Source organism: Sarcophilus harrisii, chromosome 4, assembly GCF_902635505.1.
Source record: "Sarcophilus harrisii chromosome 4, mSarHar1.11, whole genome shotgun sequence".
Lineage (NCBI taxonomy): Eukaryota > Metazoa > Chordata > Mammalia > Dasyuromorphia > Dasyuridae > Sarcophilus > Sarcophilus harrisii.
The window spans coordinates 331,406,208-331,431,702 of NC_045429.1; the positions used below are offsets into that span (position 1 = coordinate 331,406,208).

General features: G+C 38.5%; 1 protein-coding gene across 2 annotated transcripts in view; it reads right to left on the reverse strand.

Moving 5' to 3' along the window:
- The window catches only part of IGF2BP1 (insulin like growth factor 2 mRNA binding protein 1), a 67,370-nt gene that overhangs the window by 19,462 nt on the left and 22,413 nt on the right, over nucleotides 1-25,495 (reverse strand). For both annotated transcript variants that reach the window (XM_012548392.2, XM_003768343.2), the window contains exons 3-5: nucleotides 6,023-6,071; nucleotides 4,097-4,148; nucleotides 1,233-1,296 (exon numbers count right to left, since the gene is read on the reverse strand). In XM_012548392.2, coding sequence (XP_012403846.1) covers nucleotides 1,233-1,296; nucleotides 4,097-4,148; nucleotides 6,023-6,071 — 165 coding nt within the window. The remainder of the gene's footprint in view (nucleotides 1-1,232; nucleotides 1,297-4,096; nucleotides 4,149-6,022; nucleotides 6,072-25,495) is intronic.

A 25,495-nucleotide genomic window follows, 5' to 3' on the forward strand; every position in this document is an offset into this window, starting at 1 on the left:
AGATGGAGCCATTGACCCAGCAAAGAACCCTTGGGGTGGACTATTTAGCAGCCAGGCTGAACTCCAGAGACCAGTTTGTTGTCTTTCAGTAGGCACCAATGCATCCTTGGAAACATCACTACTCTGGTCTTTAAAGCAGATTCCTATCAATAACCATGAGAGGTTTCAGTCCCTTGCTTTACCTCTGCTTCAGCTGGAAAACTGAAATCAATCTCCTACCCATCAAGCTAATGACAAAAAAAAAAAAGGAAAATGATAAATATTAGAGAAGATGTGGGAAAACTGGGACACTGATACATTGTTGATGTAGTTGTGAACTGATCCAACCATACTGGAGAGCAATCTGAAACATGTTAAAAAGCATAAGCTGTGTATGTAACCCTTTGATTCAGTTATAACTCTACTAGGTCTATATCCCAAAGAGATTTAAAGGAAGGAAGGGAAAGGGGTTGAAGTAGAAAAGAAGCTATTTGTATGAAATATTTATAGTAGCTCTTTTTATGGTAGCTAGGAATTGGAAATTGAGGGAAATTGTGGTATATGATTAAAATAAGATATTATTATGCTAAAAGAAATAACAAGTAGGATGATTTCAGAAAAAAAAAAACTGCAAAGATTTACATGAACTGATTCAGAGTGAAATGAGAAGAACCAAGAAAAAATCTGTACACAGTAACAATATTGTATGAAGAACTGTGAATGACTTAGCTATTCTCAATAATACAATGATTCAAGACAATTCCAATGGATTCATGACGAAAAATCCTATCTGCCTTCCCAGAAAGAACTGATGATTTCTGCAAATGGACTAATGCATACTATTTTTCACTTTCTCTTTGAGTTTTCTTGCACAAAATTACTAATAAGTCTTACATGATTGCACATGTATAATCTATATCAGATTATTTAAGCTCAGGGAAAAGGCAGGGGAGGGAAGAACTGATAGAAGTTGGAATTCGGTGTTAAAAATGTTTTTACATATAATTGTGGGAAAATATTACTTAAAACTAAAAAAGGAAAGAAAACTGGGGTCACTCTCAAGAGAAGTTAGATTTATATGATATTACCATTATTACACACATTTTTGTACAATCCTTTTAAGATTTCCAAACTGGATGAACTCTCCTCACACCAACCCAGAGACACAAAATACAGAAGTCAATATGGTTCTCTTTAATGTACCCCCAACCTCCAAGCCTCCCTCAGTACTGTGCATCTCCCAGCTAACTCACTGCCTGGTCTGCTCCCGGTTGGAATAGGTAACATTCACCACTGCAGTCTCGCTCTCGGTGTTCACTAGAGAAGAAAATATAAGCCAGATTCAGAGCTAGGGAGTCACCTTTTCCCCACCTCCACTCCCTTCCCAAGGCTTAAAAAATCCCATAATTCTTTTTAAGAGAGACAGAACTATATCACAAAAGCTTCCCAAAGTGAAAGCTAACTGACCAAAGTCACAATTGTTAATGCCACCAAACCCATCTTTTCCAAGAGATATGTGTACAAATTTATACTCTGCCCAGGTTTTTTTTTTTTTTTTTTCAGTTTTCTTTCTAATTTCATCATTGTAGGCAGATTAAGTGATATATCCATCAAAAGTGGAAATATTAAGGAAAAACCCTGGAAAGAATCTAATCCTCTCGAACCAAATCTTCAAAACTTATTCTATCTCATATCCTGAAATACTGAATGACCCCACCTATGTAGATAGGAACATGAGACTCTTGAACCAAATCTTCAAAACTTATTCTATCTCATATCCTGAAATGCTGAATGACTCCACCTATGTAGATAGGAACATGAAACTCAATTGATTAAAAAAAAAGAGACTTGAGTTCCTGGGAGGCATCCAAAAAAAGGGCGGGCAAACTATAGCCCTTGGCCAGCCTACTCCCTGTTTTTGTACAGCCCAGAATGCTAAAAATGTTTTTGTTTTTTTACTTAAAATCTTTTTATTCTGTTTTAAAATGTAAATAATCCATTTTTACCTACAAAAACAGGCGGACCAACTCCAGTGCCAACTACAGCTAGAAATCTCAAACTCTCCTAGTGAAACTCATTGCAGGCTCTTCAAGTCACCTGCTTAACCCTGCTTGTCTAGTCAAGCCCAAAGTGATTTGTTAGTACAGGCTGTGAACAATGTTGGGCAGCATGATTATTCTATGATGTGAGTTTCATCCTGGTATTTATGATAAAGGCTTAGTTGCAGGAAGAGAGCTCCAGACAGCATCTGGTCCACCCCCCTGCTTTCAAGCAAGTGGAATATATGACCCATGCTGGGCAGGTCTCTTACATCTAATAGGACTGCCTATTCTCTTCAATTAGATCTCTGAGGATCTTACTTATAAAGAAGGTACCCATTCCAGTGTCTTCTTTCTTTGACAATATCTAACTTAGGGCCACAGAATTGAAAAAAAAAAAATTTCAGACATCCCAAGACCAATCTTTTCTGATAAAGAGGAGAAAACTGAAGTTCTAAAACCTTGCAAGTTCCCCTCTTTGGGGAATCTTTGGGCAGAGGCTAGAAAACCATCTGTCAAGCACATTATAGAGGGGAGACTTTTCACATGTAGGTGGAACTAGATGAGCACCAAGATAATTTCCAACTTTCAAATTCTGTGATTCTATGACACCCCTCCCCACATAAATACACAATTCTATAAAGATTAACAGGTTTTGGTGGATATAAGTAAATAAGAGACAGTCCTTGTTCTCGGAGTTTACAATCTAGTAATCTCTTACATATGCGAAGATGTTTGAATATAATAAACTAGCTCATATTTTAATTAAATCACCTGATAGCAGTTCCAACTTTCAGGCAGTTTCCAATTATAAATTATGCCAGGGACACTGGAACAGGATGCATATACCAGAGATATATATGTTGTTCTTTTTTCCCATCAATTTTCATTACATTTATTTCTAACATTTGGGTCATCCTCTGGAAAGCTCCCCAGGTTTTGTACTCCCTCTTTGTTTTTTGTTTAGTTTTTATGGAAATATAGTGACCCAAACTGGCCACAGCCTATGGCTGCATGTTTAACATCAAAGAGCAAATAAACACTCCAGACTTCTTTGCTTTACATGTCTGAAATTCACATAATATTCATTAGAACACTTCATAAGAATTGCACATGTTTAACATATATTGGACTACTTGCCTTCTAGGGGAAGGAGGAGAAGGAAGGGGAAAGGGAGGGGAAAAATTGGAACAAGATTTTGCAAGGATGAATATTGAAAATTACCTATGCATATGTTTTGAAAATAAAAATCTCTTTAATATAAAAAAACCTTGAAAGAATAAGTCATTTTTGACTCTTATAAATACTCAAATGAACTACAAAGTACTTATGAAGGAAGAAGCTACTTGCATTTGGACAAAGTACTGATAAATAAAAGCATGTATACTATGATTTTGCATATATATATATATATCTGTATATAAACATATGCATATATGCATATATATGTCTAATGATAGCCATCTCTAGAGTGGACAAGGGAAAAAGGAAAAAGAAATTTACATGATAAATGTTTATATTTTTAAATTTGTTATTATACTATGTTATCAAAAAAGCTTGTTTTATTTCATAAATTAAAAATAAAGAAAAAAAAAAAAGAACACTCTTCATAGAAACCAAAGAGAGGAAAAGAATTTCAGAGACCATCCAATCTAGGGTTGACTTTACCTGGGCTTGGTAGACTTATTAAAAAATATTTCACTCTATTTCAAAATAATTGGTTGCCTTTGCAACTCTATTTATATTTTCTTTTATGCATTTAAAAGCCTTACTCTGTAAGAAGATTCATAAACCAGACTGCCAAAGGAGTTCTGTTCTAATCTAATTCCCTCATTTTATACTAGAAAATGAAGGTCAGACAGAAATGACTTTCCCAAGGTCTCCTACTAAGTTTCATGGCAGGACCAAAACTTGTTTCCAAGTCATCTTTCAATCTTAGTCTCTTGTTCCTGTTTTTATCAACTTTCAAAATGATCTTTTTAGTGAGACACATAAATATTCTTGTGGTCACTGAAGGGCCAGTTGATTTCTCAGCCCCTCTAAGCCCTACAGTAATTGTTTTGATCTCAGTCTCTTACCTTGTTCGCAGCTCTCCACTGTGCCATACTGAGCCAGCAGGCTGTCCAACACCTGTAAAAGCACAGAAAAGCTCCATGGTTCTTACCGTCCCATTCTTCTACATGCTTCATTTCAATTAACTGAACAAATATTTGAGACCCTACTTTGTGCTAAGCACTGTGCCAGGCACTAGTAAGAGATACAAAGACAAAAACTAAACAGTCATTATCCTCACGATGCTTGCATTCCCCATGGAGCTCTCCATTTCTGAAAGCCCCTGCTCTTACTTAAGGGTAGGACCTCTCCCAGAAGGCACTGAAAAATATTCAGAGAATCTTGAAGAATTACAGTGGTCATGGGAGGAGGATTTGGAATAATAATGATGATGATGATAATTTTATATAGTGGCTACCATGTGTCAGGGACTATCCTAGCACTTTGCAATTACTATCTTATTGCTCTTCACAACAACTCTGCTGCAAGGTGCTGTTTTTATGCTTATTTTACATAGGAGGAAACTGAGTCAGAGGTAAATGACTCACTCAGGATCACACAACTAATAAGTGTTTGAGGCTAAATTTGATTTCCTATTCCAGTGCTCTACCCACAGCTGCCTCAGAATCCATAACGTTTTGACAGTAAGGGCAAAAAGAAACAGGAAGGGAAAAAAAAAGAACATCTGGATATTATAGTCTACCCACTGGCCTAGGTGACAGGCCTAACCAGTTGGAGAGAAGTCATCCCATTCTTGTTTTAGTCCCTAGAGAGCAAAGCTGTGATGAAAACTGGTGGTTTTCCGACCTGTATTGCCTCCAAAAATGTGGAGACACATGATTTGACAAAGTTTGCTGGCCATATTTGTATGTATGACTCATCCCAGCTGGAAATACTTTTGCAAAAAAGCAACACATATATCTCTGGTATATGAATCCTATTTCATGGTTGCTGGCAAAATCTATGACTGGAAACTGCATGAAGGTAGGAAATGGCATCTTTCTTTCATCTGAATTTGGACCACAAGCTAATACAGGACTCTCTCTCCCAATATCAATGGAGATTCAGATTACCAGAATACACTCATTAGGTACTGGTTGAACCAGATGGCTTTTAAAGTCACTTTCAATTCCAAATCTATGATTTAATGCCAAGAAGGAGCTTCAGGGTGTATGAGGAAGAAATGAGAAAGCCTACATTATCAAATGATGTGTACACTGCCACAGAGAAAGCTACTAACTTTACATTCAAGGGAATACAGAGTGATGGTTATGAAAAGATAAGTTCTGGTGGTGGTGATCAGGTCTGGAGAGTTTACTCCCCAGGGCAATTTTCTGCCACTTTCAATGCTCCCAGGTGTGATGTTCACTTCATAAGCTCACTAGGTCATTTGCAACCCTCTCACCACTAGGAGAGTCAGAAGGTGATTAATGAGGAGTTAGGTGGTACAGTGGATAGAGTGCTTAGTCTAGAGTCAGGAAAAGCTGAGATGTAATCTAGCCTCAGGCACTTAGTAGTTTGTGTAACCTCTTTTTGCCTTAATTTCCTAATTGTAAAGGAGATCCCTACTTTACAATAACAGCGCCTATTTCCCAAGGTTGTTGTGAGGGTAAAGTGTATATAGTACTTAGCACAGTACCTGGCATACAGTAGGTACTATATAAATGCCAGTAACCAAGATGATGACATTGATGATGAAGACTGAACCCTATTGTGGGGAAGAGGCTCAGAATCTGCTTCAGGTTCTATAATGAGAAACCTCCCTCCCACCCCCTTAACTATCATTCTTCTCCCCACCTATGAAATAGCAGCTGGGAATACTGCCCCTATTCAAATTTACAGCCTTTGAATGGCATGTGCTTTCTTTCTATATATTTCCCAGAAATTTGTCTTCTCAATAAGCAGCTGCTCTTCCTCCTCCTCATTTTGAGGATGCCCTGAAAGGCACTTACCTCCCATCGAAGCTGGGGTGGAATATTTCGGATCTGAATTTTACGGCTCCTGAAATGGAAAGAAAAAGTGGTCATTCACTCATGCCGGACCATTATCTAGATGCCAGGATAACCAATGGTATTGCCATTAAAATTCTTCTTGGCTTTTGCTTCAGCATCAACTTCATTTTAAAAATATCTCCTCCTTTTTTCTCTACAGTAGGGAACCATTGAGTCAAATTATAGAAAGCAAACAAAAATTAAGTGAATCAAATCAACTAATATCAAAAATGTCCAACAGTATATTTAATATTGTTCATCCCCTAGTTTCCCACTTCTGGAAGTCAGAGACGGGTGTTGCCTTTTTCCAATTTTTTTTTGTGGGCCAGCCAAGCTTGGTCTTTATAATTATATCTTGCAGTTCCATCTTTTTGTTCTTTCCAATTACTGCTATGGCATTGCCATTTCTAATAACCACAATAACCACAGACATGCCATGGATACCACTACACAACCTTAATCCCCATCTCTCAAGCCTAACCTACTCACAGTTATTTCTCAAAAGCTAACAAAGTCACTACCCCAAATTTTTATAGTGACAACACAGTATAGTGGTAGAAAGTACTCAGTTGGGAATCTGAAAGTCCGAGTTCAAATCTAGAATCATTACTGTACAATTCTAGCCAAATCACAAACTCTATCTGTAAATTAGTGTGGTTGGATTAAATCCAAGAGATCCCTTTCAATTCTAAATTGATGGTCCTACAGATCTCAGTGCTGTGGTTAAAAGGTTTGAGTAATTGAGGAAAAGAAAGGGGTTCCATGTAGAATCTCTCTACTTTTCTAAACCAGATTATCAATAGTACTTTTACAGGTTTAGGGAATCAAACAAAACATAAGAATGAAGCTTATTTTCCCCACCCACCCAGCCACCCACTTACCCTTCTGCCTCTTGGAAATTTACTACTTTCCACCATTCCCACTCTACTCTTTTCTCTAACAACATTCAAAATGTCAAGAGAATGCAAACTTTTGTTTTGTTTTTCACCAAACTTCTTCTCCCCACTGAGCTCATAGTATGTGCTTAATATGGTATAATGTCTTCATTTTAGAAACAAGGAAACGGCGTCCCAGAGAGCCTAACTTTCTTGATGACATGAGTAAGTAAAGTTGACACTAATCAGTGCAATGAATGCATAGGCTGCCAGCTTTATAGATTGGATAAATTACTTAAGTTGATCAAATCTTTGCATAACTAACTTTTTAGATTCTTTATGTCCTTTCATTTTGAACTTAAACTCAGGAACCATGCCTGTTTCTACAATATCTAAAGGTCCAAGAACCAAAAGATCTCCACCTTGTTGAATTCATTTACCATCTCTCTCAATTTCCAAACACAGCAATCTTCTCTAGCTTCTATTAGTTTAAGTGAAAGCAAAGATCAGAATCACTTTGGACTGGGGCAGTTAGGTGGTGCAGTGTGCAAGTGGATAGAGCACCAGCCCTGAAGTCAGGAGGACCTGAGTTCAAATCTTATCTCAGACACTTAACACCTCCTGGCTGTGTGACCCTGGGCAAGTCACTTAATCCCAATTGTCTCAGCAAAAAAAAAAAAATAAATAATAATAATAATAATCAATTTGGACTTTCATTAAAGGAAGGTAGTAACGAAGCCCACTTTGAGAGAGAACAACAGAACTTGGTGATTTTGGAAAAAGAAGCAGAAGATAGCAATGCTTGTCTTGTGGCTATATCTTGCTAATTTTGTTAATGTACAAAAAGGCCAAGATCATGGACTTTGAATATCTAGCAGAAAATGTGCTCAATTTATAGTTTAAAAATTTGGAGCCACTATTACCTTATTATGCCTAAGTTTTCTCATGTGTAAAATGGAGAGGCTATTCTAGAATGGCCTCTTAAGTCCCTTCAAGCTCTAATATATGATCCCATGAGCCTGAACAAACCTCTCAACATCACAGAGAAAAATCCTTCCAGAGCCATGGAGTGCACTCAGTGAACTCAGCCCCTGCCCAAGTCCCATGCCTTTGGTATTAAAAAAAAGAGAAAGGGAAAAGATTCTGAAAGGCTCACTGCTGAAATGATGGAGAAACTACATTATTATCGTAGGGGGAAGAAAGCAAAAGAAATAATTTGGTCATCAAATCAACCCCACTATTCCCTGACCAGGATGTGTCCATCAGTTTGCCCTATGGAGTCCAAAGCTTTCTTCTGTGTGTTGTCTTTCCTCAGAAAATGTAACTTTGTCGAGGGTAAAGAGGACCTAGCTGGCTTACATGTATATCTCCAGGACTCAGCACAGAACCCACCACAACTAGAATGCTGGCATTTCCCCAAGGCAATTTGCTTTTTATGTCCAGAAGAGCCCCAAAGCCTGGGTAATTCACAGCAGCTAAGAGGAAATGGAGCTGTAACCACCATCCAAACCTTCTGAAGTTTCCTTATCGAGAAAATGAGAGAGACAATCTTTGGTCCAGCTTTAACATGTCTAGGTCAATACTCCAGATAATCAAAGATCAGAGAAGTAGGAGAAAGACCCTTATGCACAAATATATCCATAACTGTTCATTCTATAGTGGCAAAGATCTAGAAAGGGAAAATAGCTCAATAAATTATGATATATAAATGTAATCAAATATTATTGTGAAAGGATTACTTCTGAGAATCCTGGGTAAGAGTCATGTGAAATGATGCATAATATAGTAAACAGAACCAAGAGAACAAATGGTAACATTATATGGTAACAAAACAAAACAAAAGACATTGAAAACCTCAAATCTAACCAATGGAATAAATCACAATTCCAGAGGACCAATGATAAAGTACCTTACCCCATTTCCTGAAAGATAGATTCAAGAGGAAAAATTATATATACAAGGGGAAAATGAAAACTTTACTAAATAAGAGCCAAAATGCATGACGTCTTTTCCATCATTTAATTTATGATCCTGTAACTCAAACACAGTATTCTGTACAAAAGAATACTTAAATATTAAGTAAATGGAACCAAGTTGTTCCTAAGTTAAATTGTGCCTGCAGTGGAAGGTGCCTTTGATTACATACATCCAATCACTTCATTTTACAAAACTTAAGGCCAGAGAAAGAAAGCCACTTATCCAATAATCACATGAAAGAGTTAGAGATAGGGTCAAGACTGGAACCTAGAAATCCTGATTCTCCAAGCATTCCTGTAAATCTACCCTAGCTTACCTAGGTGCCTAAATAGCAGTGACTCTCTCCAAATTCTTTAAATTGTTTCTCCCACAACCCAGCTCCATTATGGGGTCTCACTTGAGTCTCAGAAATATCCCCAGCCAGGACCCAGAGTTATTCAGCTTCCCTAGAAATTTAACTAGGAACAAAATCATACAAACTGTTATCCTTTGTCTAAACATGTCAAAGGTCACACAGGGATCCATTTGTTCCCTCCTCACTCCCTCTAGGGATTTTCTCTTCTGGTAGGTTAGTAAAGAGGATGGGGGAGGGGGAAACAGGGTGGGTAGAGATGGAAAGGTGTGGATATGGGGAGGTAAGGCTGTGGTGAAATCAAATCTCTTCTTGGGATGTTAATTCACATCCTGAAAGCAATGGCATAGAGATTGTCTGGAATGTCAGGAATGTCCCAGTCCCTGGAAGAGGGGGGTGGGAGAACAGAATAACCCAACCAATGAAAGAACCCAAACCCTCCCCTCCCCCATTCTGATAGGCAGGGCCCCTCCCACCTCTCCTGGATACACACCGAGCCCTGATAACACATTCTCAGTATCTCCACTATGAATTTTCAGTTCTCCCCTCCAACATCAGCATACAGGAAAGTCCAGACCCAAACCCTTTCCCCAAAAAATAAAAACCTCAAATCACAAAAAATGGAAAGGGGAGGCCAGCAAACCTCACAGGCACATAGGGCTTGTGGGAGTCAGTAAATTAGTGAAGGCTAGGTAAGAGACAACCTCTATCTCTAAAGAGTTGAAGGTTACAAAAGCAATAAAACACTGTAGTAATATTAATGAGGGAAAAGCAAGTCAACATTACAACCCTTAGCTCTCTCAATTTTCTCTTATTTCAATTACAATATATTAGGGATGCTCTAAGAACCAATCAGTGTGAGTTGACAACCATTCAGGGGCTAGGGTCAGATTTTGATTTCTTTCAGGTTCTTCCCAAGCTGGATACCTCAGGCTATGAGCAAATAAATCAGTGCCTGGAACTTGGCACTCAAGAGAATGCAGGAGGAAGCTTCAAGATGGACTCCAGGTGTGGGTGATGACAGAGGTAAAGAGCTCTGGATGGGAGGAATCAAGCAGGAGAGATGGGTTCCATTTTATGGAGCTACCATCACCACCCTTTTAATTCTTTTGGTCTGTTTCATCACCTATAAGAACAAGTGGGTTGCAGAGTCAATATGCAACTATTGACCCTTCTAGCATGACAATAATTCTATAAGTGTGTGCTTCTTTTGGTTTTTTGGGGGCTACAATCAATGAACAAGGGAACCAAAAGAAACAACAAAATGTGAAAAACCAAAATGCATATTTGAGGGAGCTTGTACAATTCTACAATTCTACACCTCAGAGTTTTTTTTGGCTTTTACTCATGTCTAATTGCTAGAAGAGGACACCACTGGGGTAATCTAATTCAACCTCAAGATTTAGATATATCCCTATCATACTGCCTGGTAGATAGTGGATATTTAATAAATGGATTTTCACTTTCCCTTCCTCTCCTTTACTTTGTTTGGTGTTTTGTTGTTGTTGTTGTCTCCTTTGTTTGTTGTTGTTGTTGGGGAGGGAAGAGAGTCAGGATTAAATTACTTGCCCAGTGTCACGCAATTAGTGAGTGTCTAACGCTGAATTTGAATTTAGGTCCTCCTGACTCCAGGGCAGGCTCTATTCATTGCACCACCTCGCTGCCCCCTCCTCCCCTTTACTTTAGAAAAGAGGCTCAAATTTGGAACTATGCCCAAAAAATTATCAAACTGTGCATACCCTTTGATCCAGCAGTGCTACTACTGAGCATATACCCCAAAGAGATACTAAAGAAGGGAAAGGGACCTAGATGTGCTAAAATGTTTGTGGCAACCCTGTTTGTAGTGGTTAGAAACTGGAAAATGAATGGATGCCCATCAATTGGAGAATGGTTGAGTAAATTGTGGTATATGAATGTTATGGAATATTATTGTTCTGTAAGAAATGACCAGCAGGATGAATACAAAGAGGATTGGAGAGACTTATATGAACTGATGCTGAGTGAAATGAGCAGAACCAGGAGATCATTATATACCTCAACAACGATACTGTATGAGGATGTATTCTGATGGAAGTGGATTTCTTCGACAAAGAGAAGAAAATCTAACTCAGTTTCAATTGATCAAGGATGGACAGAAGCAGCTACACCCGAAGAAAGAACCCTAGGAAATGAATGTAAACTGCTTGCATTTTTGTTTTTCCTCCCAGGTTATTTTTACCTTCTGAATCCAATTCTCCCTGAGCAACAAGAGAACTGTTCGGTTCTGCACACATATATTGTATCCAAGATCTACTGTAACCTCTTTAACATGTATAAGACTGCTTGCCATCTGGAGGAGGGGGTAGAGGGAGAGAGGGGAAAAATCGGAACATAAGTCAGTGCAAGGGATAATGTTGTAAAAAATTACCCTGGCATGGGTTCTGGCAATAAAAAGTTATTAAAAAAAAAAGAAAAGAAAAGAGAGACTCAGATATTTCAAATGATTGGTAGCCCCTGAACACAGTGATAGCCAGTAATGGGGCAGATTCTTTTGAGTCCAGATTCTGTTGCCTTTTTCTGTGTACAGCGGTCACATATATGGCTCTGAAAGGGGATTGAAATACATCCATTCTACATGTTCACTGTGCCCCATCCAATCGCAGGCTGAAGAAGTTAGGGTGAGAGATGCATGATGACAGTTCTTTGGAGAAAAGATATGGTGGGAAGCAGCAGGTAGAGAAGCTTCCCTTTTCCTTTGGAAGGTAAGAACTAGGAAACCCAAGCACAGCTATTAACCAGTGAAACAGATTTTTCTGAAACATAGGATGACTTAAAAGACATGAGGCTTACAGAATTGAGAACAGAGAAGGAGAAAGTCTCAAGAGCTGGCAACCAAGGGAAAGTGCACCAGGTAACACTGACTTCATCTTTTTGCTCCTTGCACATTTCTAGCACAGTGACAAATCACCAATTTGGAAAGAAAGGTTATTCTGAAATCATGTAAAGCCTGAGATGCAATTGTGTTCCTTTCAAGTATGAAAGAGCCCTGTGTTAGATTACGTGAGGTTTAATCTATTAAGTAATGTGACTCTCCAAGGAAGGAAGGTGACTTCTTCTAGTTCTGATATTCTATGTGCTCTTATCCTGAATAAATATAGTGACTCAAACTAGACTAATGAAGTGTTGCCACAGGAAAGCTCCTCACTCCCTGTATAAAATGAGTAACTCCCGTGTATAACAATGTATAACTCCCATGTACAACAAATGAGTATGGCTCAAAGTGCTTAAAAATGTTGTTTTCCTATAGGTTAAACATTCCCCCAAAATCTTCTTTACATTAACTTGCTTTGCAAGCTACACATTTTTCCACAGTTCGTTCAAAGGTATCTCTCAGGGTTGGAATGATCACATACTCGACTTAGTGGGTCTTAAGCAATTGGCCTTTACTGAAATAATCTTGTTTTATCATCAAAGGCTCTGGTTGCAGTTGGCTGGTAAGAAAATGGGGGGGCGGGGGTGAGGGGGGGGAGAGTCGAATGGTGTTTAGAATGCATGGAGGGGGAGGGGCAGCTGCTCAGGACACCTGTCCTTTCTTACCAGGCTGGGGCCTCCTGAAAGGGCAGAGTGCACACCTGACAGCTAGCTAGTATTTCTGGAGAAGTTAGAAACTCCCTCCCCCTCCATGCTTAAAAAAGAATGTCACTTTTCTAAGCTCCTCTTGCTCCTACTTCTCACTCACCTCCTAAAAGGGGCCACTGTAAATTAAGAATCATTCCATCCTTCCTCCTTAGGGAGAAATGAAGTCCTCAATCAGGTCAGGACCAATCAAATACCAAGAATCAGACCATCAAATCTCAGTTTTTTCCAAACACAGAATCATCAAATAATATGCCATATCTTCAATATGTCTGTCCAATTGAGCAGTACTAGTTCAGCCGCTTATGGTGTGACCTTGGATAAGGTATGATCTTACCACTCAATTTCAGTTTCTTCAACTGTAAAACAATGCTCCTGATCTATAAGATTTTATCATATTTTGGGCAGAAACTCCAATGATCTGGGTACAAATTCAGGTTACTTACTCCAAAATAGCAACCAACTGATCCTTTCCATGGTGCTTTGGACACTTTGGGATCTTTTGACATTCCCCCATCTTCTGTCTCTCCTTCCTTACTGACTAAGCATTCCTTATCTGTCATCTAATAACTTCCAGATCTTCATAGTCCTCTTTATTTCTTCCTTTCAAGCACCAATCATCTAAGCCACACATCCACCAGGTAATTACACCACAGCATTTCAATGTCAATGAACAGTTCTCTAAGTGGACCATTCCACAGACTTCTCCATAAAGTGATTTTTACATAACACAAATGTGTCCCAGTCACTCATTTCACTTAGCTAATATAACAAAAGTATAGGCAAAATACTTTTTTATTCAAGTTCTAAAATGTACTAAAATACAGACATATTCAAAACTGTACCATGATAATAAGCAGAATTAGGAAATCAAAGGTAAACTTTATGATAAAGTATGCACTGTACCGTAAAGTTAATTTAAGTGTGCACTACGTTGCCCCTTCCCCACCCCCTGCACCTAGTTTTATCACTAAGTAGTTGACTGCGCAACTTTTTTTGTATGAAGCTATCTAGAGATGTTGGACAATGGCTCTCTTTTGTTCCTCATATCTGATAGCAAGCAATATTATCCTCAACTAGTCTTTGAACTTTTAAAATTTTTGATGCTTTTGGACCCATCTTTTCAATACTAGAAAAAAAACATTTTCACTCAAATAATAAAATACTTCTGCCAAATGTTTCACTGTTTCAAACCTTTTTACTTCAAGCCTTTTTGGTTCAACCTCGAGTTCAGAAGCTTCTTTTTCTTCTGCAATCTTTGCAGCTAGCAGTTCAATCAGATCCTCATTAGCTAATTCTTCTCCAAGAAACTCAATCAACTCCTCCATTTCTAGCTCCAATTCTTGTGCTAATTTTACAATCTTGTAACTCACTTTCACCTTTGTCAAATCCACAACAACTGTTACATCTTCCCAAATCTTAGCAATATTCTGGATTGCATGGAAATTATTGTAGGACTTCTAGAAATCTCTCAATTTCAAATCTTTATATGCATTCAAAGCTGAAATTGCCAGGGCAAATATAGTGCATAAATAATAGTGACTCCTCAATCCATAGGTTGTAATAAATGAGGTAGTATTAGGAGGAAGTAAACTACTTTTACATTTTAATTAAAATCATTCAAATGGGAAGAGTAACCAGAAACATTATACAAAATAAATAAAATTTTTAAAGGAATTTATTATCATTATAAAATTTCTAACCTAGAGAAAGAAACAATGCACAAATCATTATTCGAAATTGATGATGGTTATCCAAGTCTGTTGTTGTTTTGTTTTGTTTTGGTGGTATTTAGTCATTTTTTCACTAAGATTTCATGACCCCTTTGGCACAGTTCTCTTGGCAAAGATATTAGAGTAGTCTACCATTTTCTACCTCAGCTTATTTTACAGATGAGGAAACTGAGGCAAAGTGTCTCACAGGCAAAAAGTAAATGAAGCCAGATTTGAATTCAAGTCCTCCTAACTCCAGTCCTAGCACTCTATTCACAGAGTGCTAACTGTCCCATCCATTTCTTAGGATTCTCAAAATAATATACAAGTACCATGGCTTTGCTGATTCCTTTCAATGCTCTGCGATTTTCTGATTGGTGTATAAGAACAGATTTTAATTTGCAAGTCCCAAATGTACTCCCTCCAAACAGAAGCTTTTTGAAGCTTTTCCCCTGTTTTTAGACTCAAGATGGCATTCTTAGATAAAATAGGCCAGTTTCATCTACATCAAAAATTTACTCTGGCAAGTAGGGGAACTTCATCTAATTTTTTTTTTCAGGAACCCTGGGAACTTCTTTGCTGCTTCAGTAACTTCACTGGCAACCTCTGACATTTGCACATTATGAAATCCTGCATGATTTTTAAATCATGCAAACCAACTACTGCTTACTGTAAATACCCTTGTTCCTTCAGGGCACTTTTCCTTCAAATCTTCAAAGAGGCTTCAGGCCTTGGCTTGAATTGTCATCAAACTTTGAAGAAATATTCTTCTGAGTTTGGTCTCTTATCCACATAGTTAATTATTTCTCCATCTCAAGAAGGGCACCTTCTCTTTGTTTCAACAGATAAGTTGACTTCATGCAAATGTGTTTTACATGCTTCCTTGTCCAGGAAGCATTCTTTATTATGATGTTCACAATCAACTCTACAAGACTAAGTTCATGTGCTCTAAATGATGATTTTTCTCTTTCTTCATATTTTCTAATTATTTTCATTTTCATTTCCAAATCTAGTGGCTTATACTTATATGTTTCACTTTCCACCTCAAGAGCCATCACCCTTGAATCACTGAACTGAACTGAGATGGAGAGGTACAGCACCATTCACTGTTGGTAGACATATGGGAACTGAACTACAACTGCTTCTCAACTTTCCATGACCATTTTCACAAGTCATACAGTGTCTTTTCATACAATATCTACTTTGCATAAGGAATTTTCATAATTTTTTTTGGAATGCAAACTTCTTTTAGAATTTTTTATTGAAATTTTTTTTATTTTCAAAACATAATGCAAGGATAATTTTTCACCACTGACCCTTGCAAAACCTTGTGTTCCAATTTTTCCCACTTCCCCCCACTCCCTCTCCTAGATGGCAAGTAATCCAGGATATGTTAAACATGGTAAAATATATATGTAAATCCAATATAGGCATACATATTTACACAATTATCTTGCTGCACAAGAAAAATCAGAAAAAGGGGAAAAATAAGAAAGAAAATAAAATTCAAGCAAACAACAACAAAAGAAGTGAAAATGCTATGTTGTGATCCACAATCAGTTCCCACAGTCCTCTCTCTAGGTGCAGATGATTCTCATGATCACAAAATTATTGTTGAGACATCAAAATTGATCATGAAATCCTGGTTCTGCTCATTTCACTTAGGATCAGTTCATGTAACTCTCTCCAGCCCTCTCAAAAATCATCCTGCTTATCGTTTCTTAAAGAACAATATGGAATTCTTTTTTTTTTTTTTTTATTTAATAGCCTTTTATTTACAGGTTATATGTATGGGTAACTTTACAGCATTAACAATTGACAAACCTCAAAAAAAAAAAAACAAAAAACAAACAAACAAACAAAAAAAAACAATTGCCAAACCTCTTGTTCCAATTTTTCACCTCTTACCCCTCACCCTCTCCCCCAGATGGCAGGATGATCAGTAGATGTTAAATACATTAAAATATAAATTAGATACACAATAAGTATACATGACCAAACTGTTATTTTGCTGTACAAAAAGAATCAGACTCTGAAATATTGTTCAATTAGCTTGTGAAGGAAATCAAAAATGCAGGTGGGAATAAATATAGGGATTGGGAATTCAATGTAATGATTTTTAGTCATCATCCAGAGTTCTTTCTCTGGGCGTAGCTGGTTCAGTTCACTACTGCTCCATTGGAAATGATTTGGTTGATCTCATTGCTGAGGATGGCCAGATCCATCAGAACTGGTCATCATATAGTATTGTTGTTGAAGAACAATACAGAATTCTTAAAGTCAAATTTGTGTAATGTGAAGTAAGAACTGTTTGTATGTCCAAAATTCAAATCTTCCACACCTTCTTCAGATTTCCTATTTGTTCTAAGGATACCACTTCCCAATTTACTTAATCATCTAAGGCTTGCCCTGCTCAGGGTCATTCCCCTCTTCCTCAGCAGCTTCCATTCAACCAATTATCAAATCTTAGTCAGTTGACCTCCCCACCTCAATCCTAACCCTCCTCCCTTTGTCTTCACTCTTACTCAGCCAAAGCCTACATGATCAGGTTCTCCCTGGCTCAGAAATGTTCAGAGGCTCCCCTTTGGCTCTAAGACAATAGCCAGCTCAGTTCCAACTTGCTTTTCCAGACTCAATTTATATTTCATTCCCCTTTACATACTATGCTACAAACTGGACTAGTAATTATTCCAGTTGGTATTTTATCCCTCCCAAATAACTAATCTGCATACCTGTGGCAGTGCTCAGACTATAAGCATCTCAAGCTTATATGAAGAACTGAGTTTGGAATATACAGACAATTCTCTCTTTACACAAATTCACATTACACATATCTGACTTTAAATTTTAAAAGACATTTGCATTCTAAAAATAAAAGGTGAAAATTTCTTGTGCAATATAGATATTATATTATAACATACTGTACAATATGCATAAATGGTGGTAGGAAACTGAGAAACTACTGAAATTCAGTTCCTACATGTCTGTCAACAGTCAGTGATACTATGCTTCTCCACATTCAATAGCATCCTTTTTTTTTTCCCCATCGATGGTCAGAAACTCTTGGGGGGGCGAGGATGGTTCATTTTTATTTTTTGGTCTTTGCATCTCTAGGATCCAAAGCCAATGCAATACCTAAAAGGCATTCAATAAATGACTATTGGATTTGTTTCCCTGATTTAATTAATCCAACCATACAAATTAGTATTAGCTCAAGAGCAGAAAAAAATTGAGTATTCTCAAAGAAAAATAAAAATATTCCCACCTGGTGCCCACATATTGTGGGAAAGTCTTTCAGAGGGAGTCACCATCAGGATATGAGTAAAAAGGAGTCTTAATATCCACCCACACAAACTGTAGAAACAAACTCTCCAAACCTCCTACCTAGTGTAATCTATTAAAAGAGATAGAAAGTGTGTAAGTATAATTTTGTTGTTCTGGATCCTCCAGGAAAGCTCATAAAAGCATAGATTTAAACTTGGAAAGATTATCTACAAAAACCTCCTTGTTAGTTACAGATGGGGCCAATAAAAAGGTGACACAGAAAGTACTCAGCAAAGTTGGGATCCAAACCCAGTACTCTATAATACAGCTGAACACCAGATGACTGGTTAGAAATTTGAAACTGAGGTGGCCATCTGAAGAGTTTACCCACTGGGTTATGTCTTATAATCCTCTGGAAAGTTCTACTAACTCCTCCACCTTCAGGATTATCATCCAACCTATTCTCGGTTATATAAACAATGAAATAGACATTTTTAGAGGCAGCAAGGAATTTTAGAATCATGGGTTTCAGGTGAGGAAACAGAAAAAGTGACTTTCCCTAAGTCACAAGAGAGCTAGTTAGTAGCAGACCATAGAAAGGAACTCCTGCAAGCTAGTGTTCTTTCCACTAAAGCTCATTCTCTCTCCTATCAAGCAGTGATAAAGAAAAGAAGCAGATGATTTCCAATCTTAGTTTCTTTCTTTTTTTTTTTTTTTTTTTTTTTGGAGTAATTGTGTCATTATTTTATTTTGCTTTTCCCCTTTATGGTACAAAAGTATAGGGGGGAATCTCTGGACCTTGGCCCAGGGCAGAGAGTGATAGCCAGAGTCAGATCATCTGGGAAAACCCTCTCTGAAGGGGGTGGAACTGGCACACTCCGGGGATGGCAGCAACTCAGACAGGGGGTGGGGCCTGGTGGAAGGAGGGGAGGAGAGGAAAAGGGAGGTGGAGCTGGCTTGATGCCCAGGGCTCCCTGCCCAAATTGTATCAAGAAGCAGAAAGGCAGGGCAGGCAAGCTCAGGGACTGAAGATACTACAGGAGGCTGGATGCCAGGCAGCAGGGAAGGGGCATAGATAGGGCAGAGAAGAAGGTGCCCTATGGAGGATTCTGCAAGTTGGGAAAGAAGATTAGGAAGTATCTGGGGGACAGTTTGTGCACATAGTTATATAAACATCTACATGCAAACTCATTATGTGTATAATGATACCCGTTACAAAGATGGGGAGCCAAGAGTTGCTTGCAGAACTATAAGCTTCCTGGGACTCTGGACCTTTTTTATGTAATTTCTAAACTCTTCTTGTTCCAGATCCCCTAAATATATACTTTCTTGGGCCAAACTCCTCATGTCTCTGGACTGTGGTTTCTTTATTTGTAAATTCCAAGGACTAGATTAGGTGACATCTAATGTTCCCTTCAGCAAAAGCAGTGATCCTGAATCAATGGTGCATTCAAAGCTAGGATTGACAAGGGACCAGATGAGGGAGAACAGAAAGGAAACAGACATATATAGCACTTTAATTCTTGCACAGTGTTTTCCATATACAAGTCTCATTCAATCAACAGCCCTGGAAGGTTACTAATTTGAGGTACTGCAGCCTCAAATGCTAAGCAAGGCTACGTGACTTGCCTGTGGTCAGTCTTAGAGACAGGACTGGAACCTAGGTCTAGCATTCTATTGACAATATATACCACCCTGTTCCTCAGTCTTAATGGTCACTCGTAACTCTAAAATTCCTTGATTAGGTCTGCTACATAGATTAGCTTAGAAGGAGCTTGGCAACATGGAAAGAACACTGAAGTGGGAGTCAAAAAAATTATCAAACCTGGATTCAAGTTTGGTGCCACTTGGACCTTTACGATCATGGCCACATAACTTTGCCTCTCAGACTGGTTCCTCATCCCTCCCATGGAAGACTTGGACTAATGGTAAAATCTCTTCTAGTTCCAAGACTATGATCCCACCAGCACTTATACACATACCACTTGATACCACAGCTCCACTAATCTTTCATCCAACAAGTTTCAGTTGGAAATGGATTTGTTTAAATTAAGGGACATGTGACCAGCAGGATGATTTCAGAAAGTTCTGGAGAGACTTACATGAACTGATACTGAGTGAAATAAGCAGAACCAGGAGATCATTATATACTTCAACAACGATACTGTATGAGGATGTATTCTGATGCACGTGGCCCTCTTCAACAATGAGATGAACTAAATCAGTTCCATTTGTTCAATAATGAAGAGAACCAGCTATACCCAGCAAAAGAACTATGGGAGATGAGTGTGAACCACTACATAGCATTCCCAATCCCTCTGTTTTTGTCTGTTTGCATTTTTTATTTCCTTTTCAGGTTATTTCTACCTTATTTCTAAGTGCGATTTTTCTTGTGCAGCAAAATAACTGTATGGATATATATAGTATTAAACATATACTTTGACATATTTAACATGTATTGGTCTACCTGCCACCTAGGGAGGAGGTGGGGGGGGAGGAGGGGAAAAGTTGGAACAGAAGGTTTTACAAGAGTCAATGCTGAAAAATTACCCATGCATATATCTTGTAAATAAAAAGCTATAATAAAAAAAATAATTAAATTAAGGGACATGAATATATATTCAAAAGTATATATTTATTTCCAGTAGCACTTTTTTATAATAGCAGAAGTGGAAACAAAGTCAAGACCCACCTATCTATTATTAAATGGCTATCCATTGCTATTAGCATATTAGGCTAGCAATTAGAAGTGTTGATAGACTATAAAGTAACAATTGAATATTACATGTTGTAAGAAATAATGACTGTGATGAATACAGAGAAAGACTTCTATGAACTTGCAAAGTCAAGAAATCCTAAGCAGAAAAAATGATAGTATGATCAATATAAATGAAGAGATAAGACTTCCCACCCACCACTCCTCATTCTTTGCAGAGAGAAGGAAGAATTTAAGTGTGATACACTGTATATCATGTCAGGTTTTTTCAACAGATCGTTTAGTTTTACACGGCTATATTTCCCCTTTTTTATTCTTTGTCATAAGAAACAGTTCTAGCTCTCTGGGAGGAGGAGAGAGGAATATATTGGGGAAGTATATGTGATATAAAAAAAAAAAAGATATCAATAAAAAATTTTTTAAATAAATTAAGGCATAAATAGTGTCCAAGAACAGGGAAGATGAGATGCCATTTGGTTATTTACCAGGCATTCTGGAAAGAGCCTTAATTGAAATTGAAGTTTTCATTCTTCTTCCCAGAACCTAGGGATACAAGGGGTCTTAGACATCATTTTCAAAATAAGTCCTCTGGTCATACAGGAGAAGACTGAGGTTCAGAAAGCAACCTATTTAAAGCCATACAAATAGTTAGAAACAGAACTCAGGCTAATTCCCAGACCAAGTATTCTCTCTACTAAAATATCTTCTTTTTGAAAAGCAAAGTGAATGAACACAGGAAATCTCTTAGAATACAATAATATCAGATGGGACTAATCTCTCTGATTTACAGATTAATCATAGGATTTAGAACTATAAGAAGCATTGGAGATTATTTATTCCATCCCATTCCGCCTCATTTTACAGGTTTGAAAACTGGGAGCTCAGAAAAATTAATACATTTGTCCCAAATCACACAGTAGGACCATTCGATGCCAACAAGTCTTTTGACTCTAGTAAAGCACCCTGGCTTTCATTATATATAACTATATTTTACAAGGAAAAGGATAATGTATTATCAATGTTTTAACATTACCTCAAGACTCTCCCCCTTTCCCATTCATCTTCCACATAGTCACTAAAGTGATTTTCCTAAGCATGGGCCTAATCATGATAACAGGACTTGGAGCTAGGAAGACTCAGATTCAAATTCTGTCTCCAAAAATTATTACTAGTTGTAGAACCCTGCTTAAGTCACTTAAATTGCTCTGCCTTGGGTTCAATATCAAAATCATTCAATATACATAATAATAGCACTTACTTCCCAAGGTTATTTTGAGGATAAAATAAGCTAATTTTGTAAACTGCTTTGCAAACCATAAAGTATCACTAGCTATGTCGATGATGATGACGATTATGCTATTACTGGAATGCTAGCCTCCTTGCTGCTTCCCACATAAGCCATTCCATCTCCATAAATTTGCATTAAATACTCAGCTCAAACACACCTTCTACATGGAGCCTTTCCTGATCATGCTAGCCTTTCCTCTCTGAAGTACCTTATATTCACTTTGTCCATATTGCATAAATATATACATAAATATATATTTCTCTACAATTAAAACATAAGCTCCTGCAGGGCAGCAATTGTTTGGTTTTTGTGCCCGTTTCCTCGGGGCTTACTATAAGGTCTAGGATATAGCAGGCACTAAATAAATGCTTGTTGACCATGGAGATGAGAGTGTACAGTCCAGGTTGAAGCTTTTTCAAGGCATCAATTTTTGAAAGATTTTTCTAAATTAGGGAAGAAACTAAAGGGTTAATGGTGTGAAACTGAGAACTCTTGGAAGTAGCAAGGTGCTAAGTGGTCATATACAGAGTAACAAAACTTTTGTGGTAAATTGAAAACAGTAAAGGCTTTGTTCCCCTAGCCATTCATCTGAAAAAGAAACAGACTGACAGATGGGCTCCCAGGAAACTACACTTCTTGGCCAACTGATAACACAAGATTTGAAGGATAGATATTCTGGTATCTCCTAAGGAGTCCTTGAGAAGCCCAGGGTCTCCACTGATTCCAGTCCTGTCCCCTTGCCCAGTGTGCCATCACATCTCTTTCTTTTCTGCTCTGAATTAAAGCCGCGGCAAAGCAGTGCTTCCTAACCACAGCTGTCTCTTCAAAATATAGGGCAAATTTAGACCTAGAAAAGAACTTCAAGAACATTTAGTCCAACCCTTTCATTTTACAGAAGAGGAAACTGAAGCTCAAAGAGGTTGTAATTTGCCAAGTGGCAAAGATAGGATTCAAACTTAGGTCTTCTTGGCTACAAATCCATCTCTTTCCACTAAGCCATACCGCATCAAAGTCAAACCAACTTAAAAAAGAGTCAGAAGAGTATTGGATATATGTGTTGATTGGTCAAGGGAGAGAATCATTAAGAAATGATAACTATGCTAAAATAAATAAATAAATAAAAGTTTTAAAAGCTCAGTTCAACTTGGTGGTTTTTTTTTTTTTTTTTTTTTTAAAGAAATGGAAAATGGGAAGGAAAAGGAAATGGAGGAAGAGAGGTATTAAAGAAAAACAATCAGAACAAACTTGGTCAGGGTTATGGAAAATGATATTTGAGCAGTGCAGCCCATCTGAGATAACTCACATATGGGCCCTTGGGGTGCATCTTCCTGGGTATTCTGGAAAACACTGAGCAGGGTACTCTTACTTGGGGGAGGCAATAAAACCTTAAATAAACTAATGTTGCTCTCTATTTATTTATTTATTAAGAAAATCTAATCTTTCCAATCAGGCAATTAAAAAGTAGAAACAGAAATTTGGAAGAAAGAGAAATATTGAAGCAAAGTATGATGTACAAATGGATGAGTAATAGAGGGGCCAGGTTTATCCTTTACAGGTGCATGTATACTCAGAGTGAGGACTTTGTGATCCTCATCTTGAAGCATGTAGGAGAAGCTGATATCAAAAGAAATTTCTTTGATAACAACACTACAGAAAAGATTTTTTGAATCATAAAACAATTTTTATCCTGATTGGGGAGGAAGAAGGGAGCCACATCATTGCTACCATCAAAAATAAGTTGCAATTGACCTAAAAAATATTCCCTACAAATGTGACACCCAAGAAGATGCTCTTAAGTCTCCTTCAAAGATCACTAGTCCCAAAAGACTTAAAAACAAAAAAGAATTACAAATGAGGGAATTAAGGCAGAGAGAGTTTAAGTAATCTGCACAGACCATATAGATAGATAGATTATATAACTATTAAGTTATCTGAGTCAGGCATTGAACTCGGGTCTATCCACTAGGTTATATTTCACCTGAAGAAACTGGGATATGACACTTGTGTTTCTCTTTAGGTAGAAATTCTAAGTTAGGAAATAGGAGAAATGATTCTAATCTATCTAAAATTAGTCAAATGGGATCAACCCTGGAGCCAAGGATATGGGTGAAATGACCCCCTCAAGTCCTGGATTCTGTTGGGGTGTATAGAAGGGTGGGGAATAAATAACAGCTGGTCTGATTGTCTCCTTACTCCACCCCTTACAGGAAAGGAAGGCTGTAGCAGGTGTGTGCATGAAGAGAGGAAGCATGGATAAAAAGCTTTCAAAGCAGGGGCACAGAGCAATGGGGTCCCAGAAACTTGTGGGGGCAGAAGGTGCCAAGCAGACTGACTAGGAGGGGCTATGATAGCAGCTGAAGAGGGAAGGGCACAGCAGCTGAGGGGGAGAAGGAGGAGAGGGGTCACACCCTTGGGGGGAATTGAGAAGGTCTGAGCAGCTGGGATAGATTGGGGGTTGGGGGAGGCAGGCGTCAGCCCGTCTTATACTCTCCATGCTCAACAACATCCCCCCTTCCCAACACACACAGGTCTAGCCTTTCTCACTCAGTCCAGGAAGAAATGAGTATGTCATCTCTTGGTGTCCTGTTCACTATATCTCCCTTTTATTGTGAAGCATGAGCTCAGGAGAGGGAAGGGGGGAAAAAAAACGGAGGGACTCAGATACCAGGAAAAGGAGGATGATGAGTAAGATGCTCCCCCTCCTCATTACTGTTGGGGCATTTGTTCAGCCTTTCTCTGATAAGCTAGCCCCAGAGCAAAAAGCCATGCTCCTAAATGGGAAGGAAGAGAAAGGGGGAAGGGAGGGGAGTCAAGACCCTGTTCTTTGTCTCTCTCTTGAACCACCCACCGGAAACCTGACCCCAACCCCACTGGGTTCCATCCCCCTTGGAGGTCTTCAGTGAAGCCAGATCCAATCCAGTCCTCTCTTCTGCTGCTTTCAGGGCCATTGCTGAGACAAGTCCTGGGGTGGGGGTTGGCTTCTTCCATTGCAAACACTGAAATAGGGATGAAGTGGGGGAGGGGAAATACACAGGATAGAGAAAATGGCAGCCCGGAGACAGGCAGCATTCCTCTGTGACAACAGCAGCTCTGACTCTGCTGAAGAGCTGAGAGTTTGGGCCTAGGCCTATGCCCAGACCCAAGAAGAACAGACAACTGAAACGTCTTCATTTCCCTAAAAGATGCCTTGATATATTCAACTTCCTCCCCCCTCCTGCCCCCTCCCACACTTTTCTATCCCTTCCTTCCCTGATAAAGTGGAAGTCTGTCAACAGAGAGGTAGAGCTGCCAGTTATTAGCCTGACCCCCCTGTCACCCATCTCCCAGACTGAGAGGGTCTCAGGGAATCCCAGGCCTGTTCGTCCTTATCCTAGGAAAGGGAGGCTGGAAGGGGTAGGGGTGGGAGTCTGAGCCATGAGGCCATATTCCAGGATATCACCCTTGCTTCTGCCCAGCTGACACAGTCCCCTCACCTCCTCTCCTGGTCTGAGCCCGACTACTCCCAGATAAACAAAACACACACAACGCATCTGAGCTGTCTCAAACAAGACTAACTCCACAAAGAGGTGAGCACCATGAGTGTAGTATGTCAAGATGCAGGCGTGGGATAGAATCAGAAGAAATCTAATTTCAAA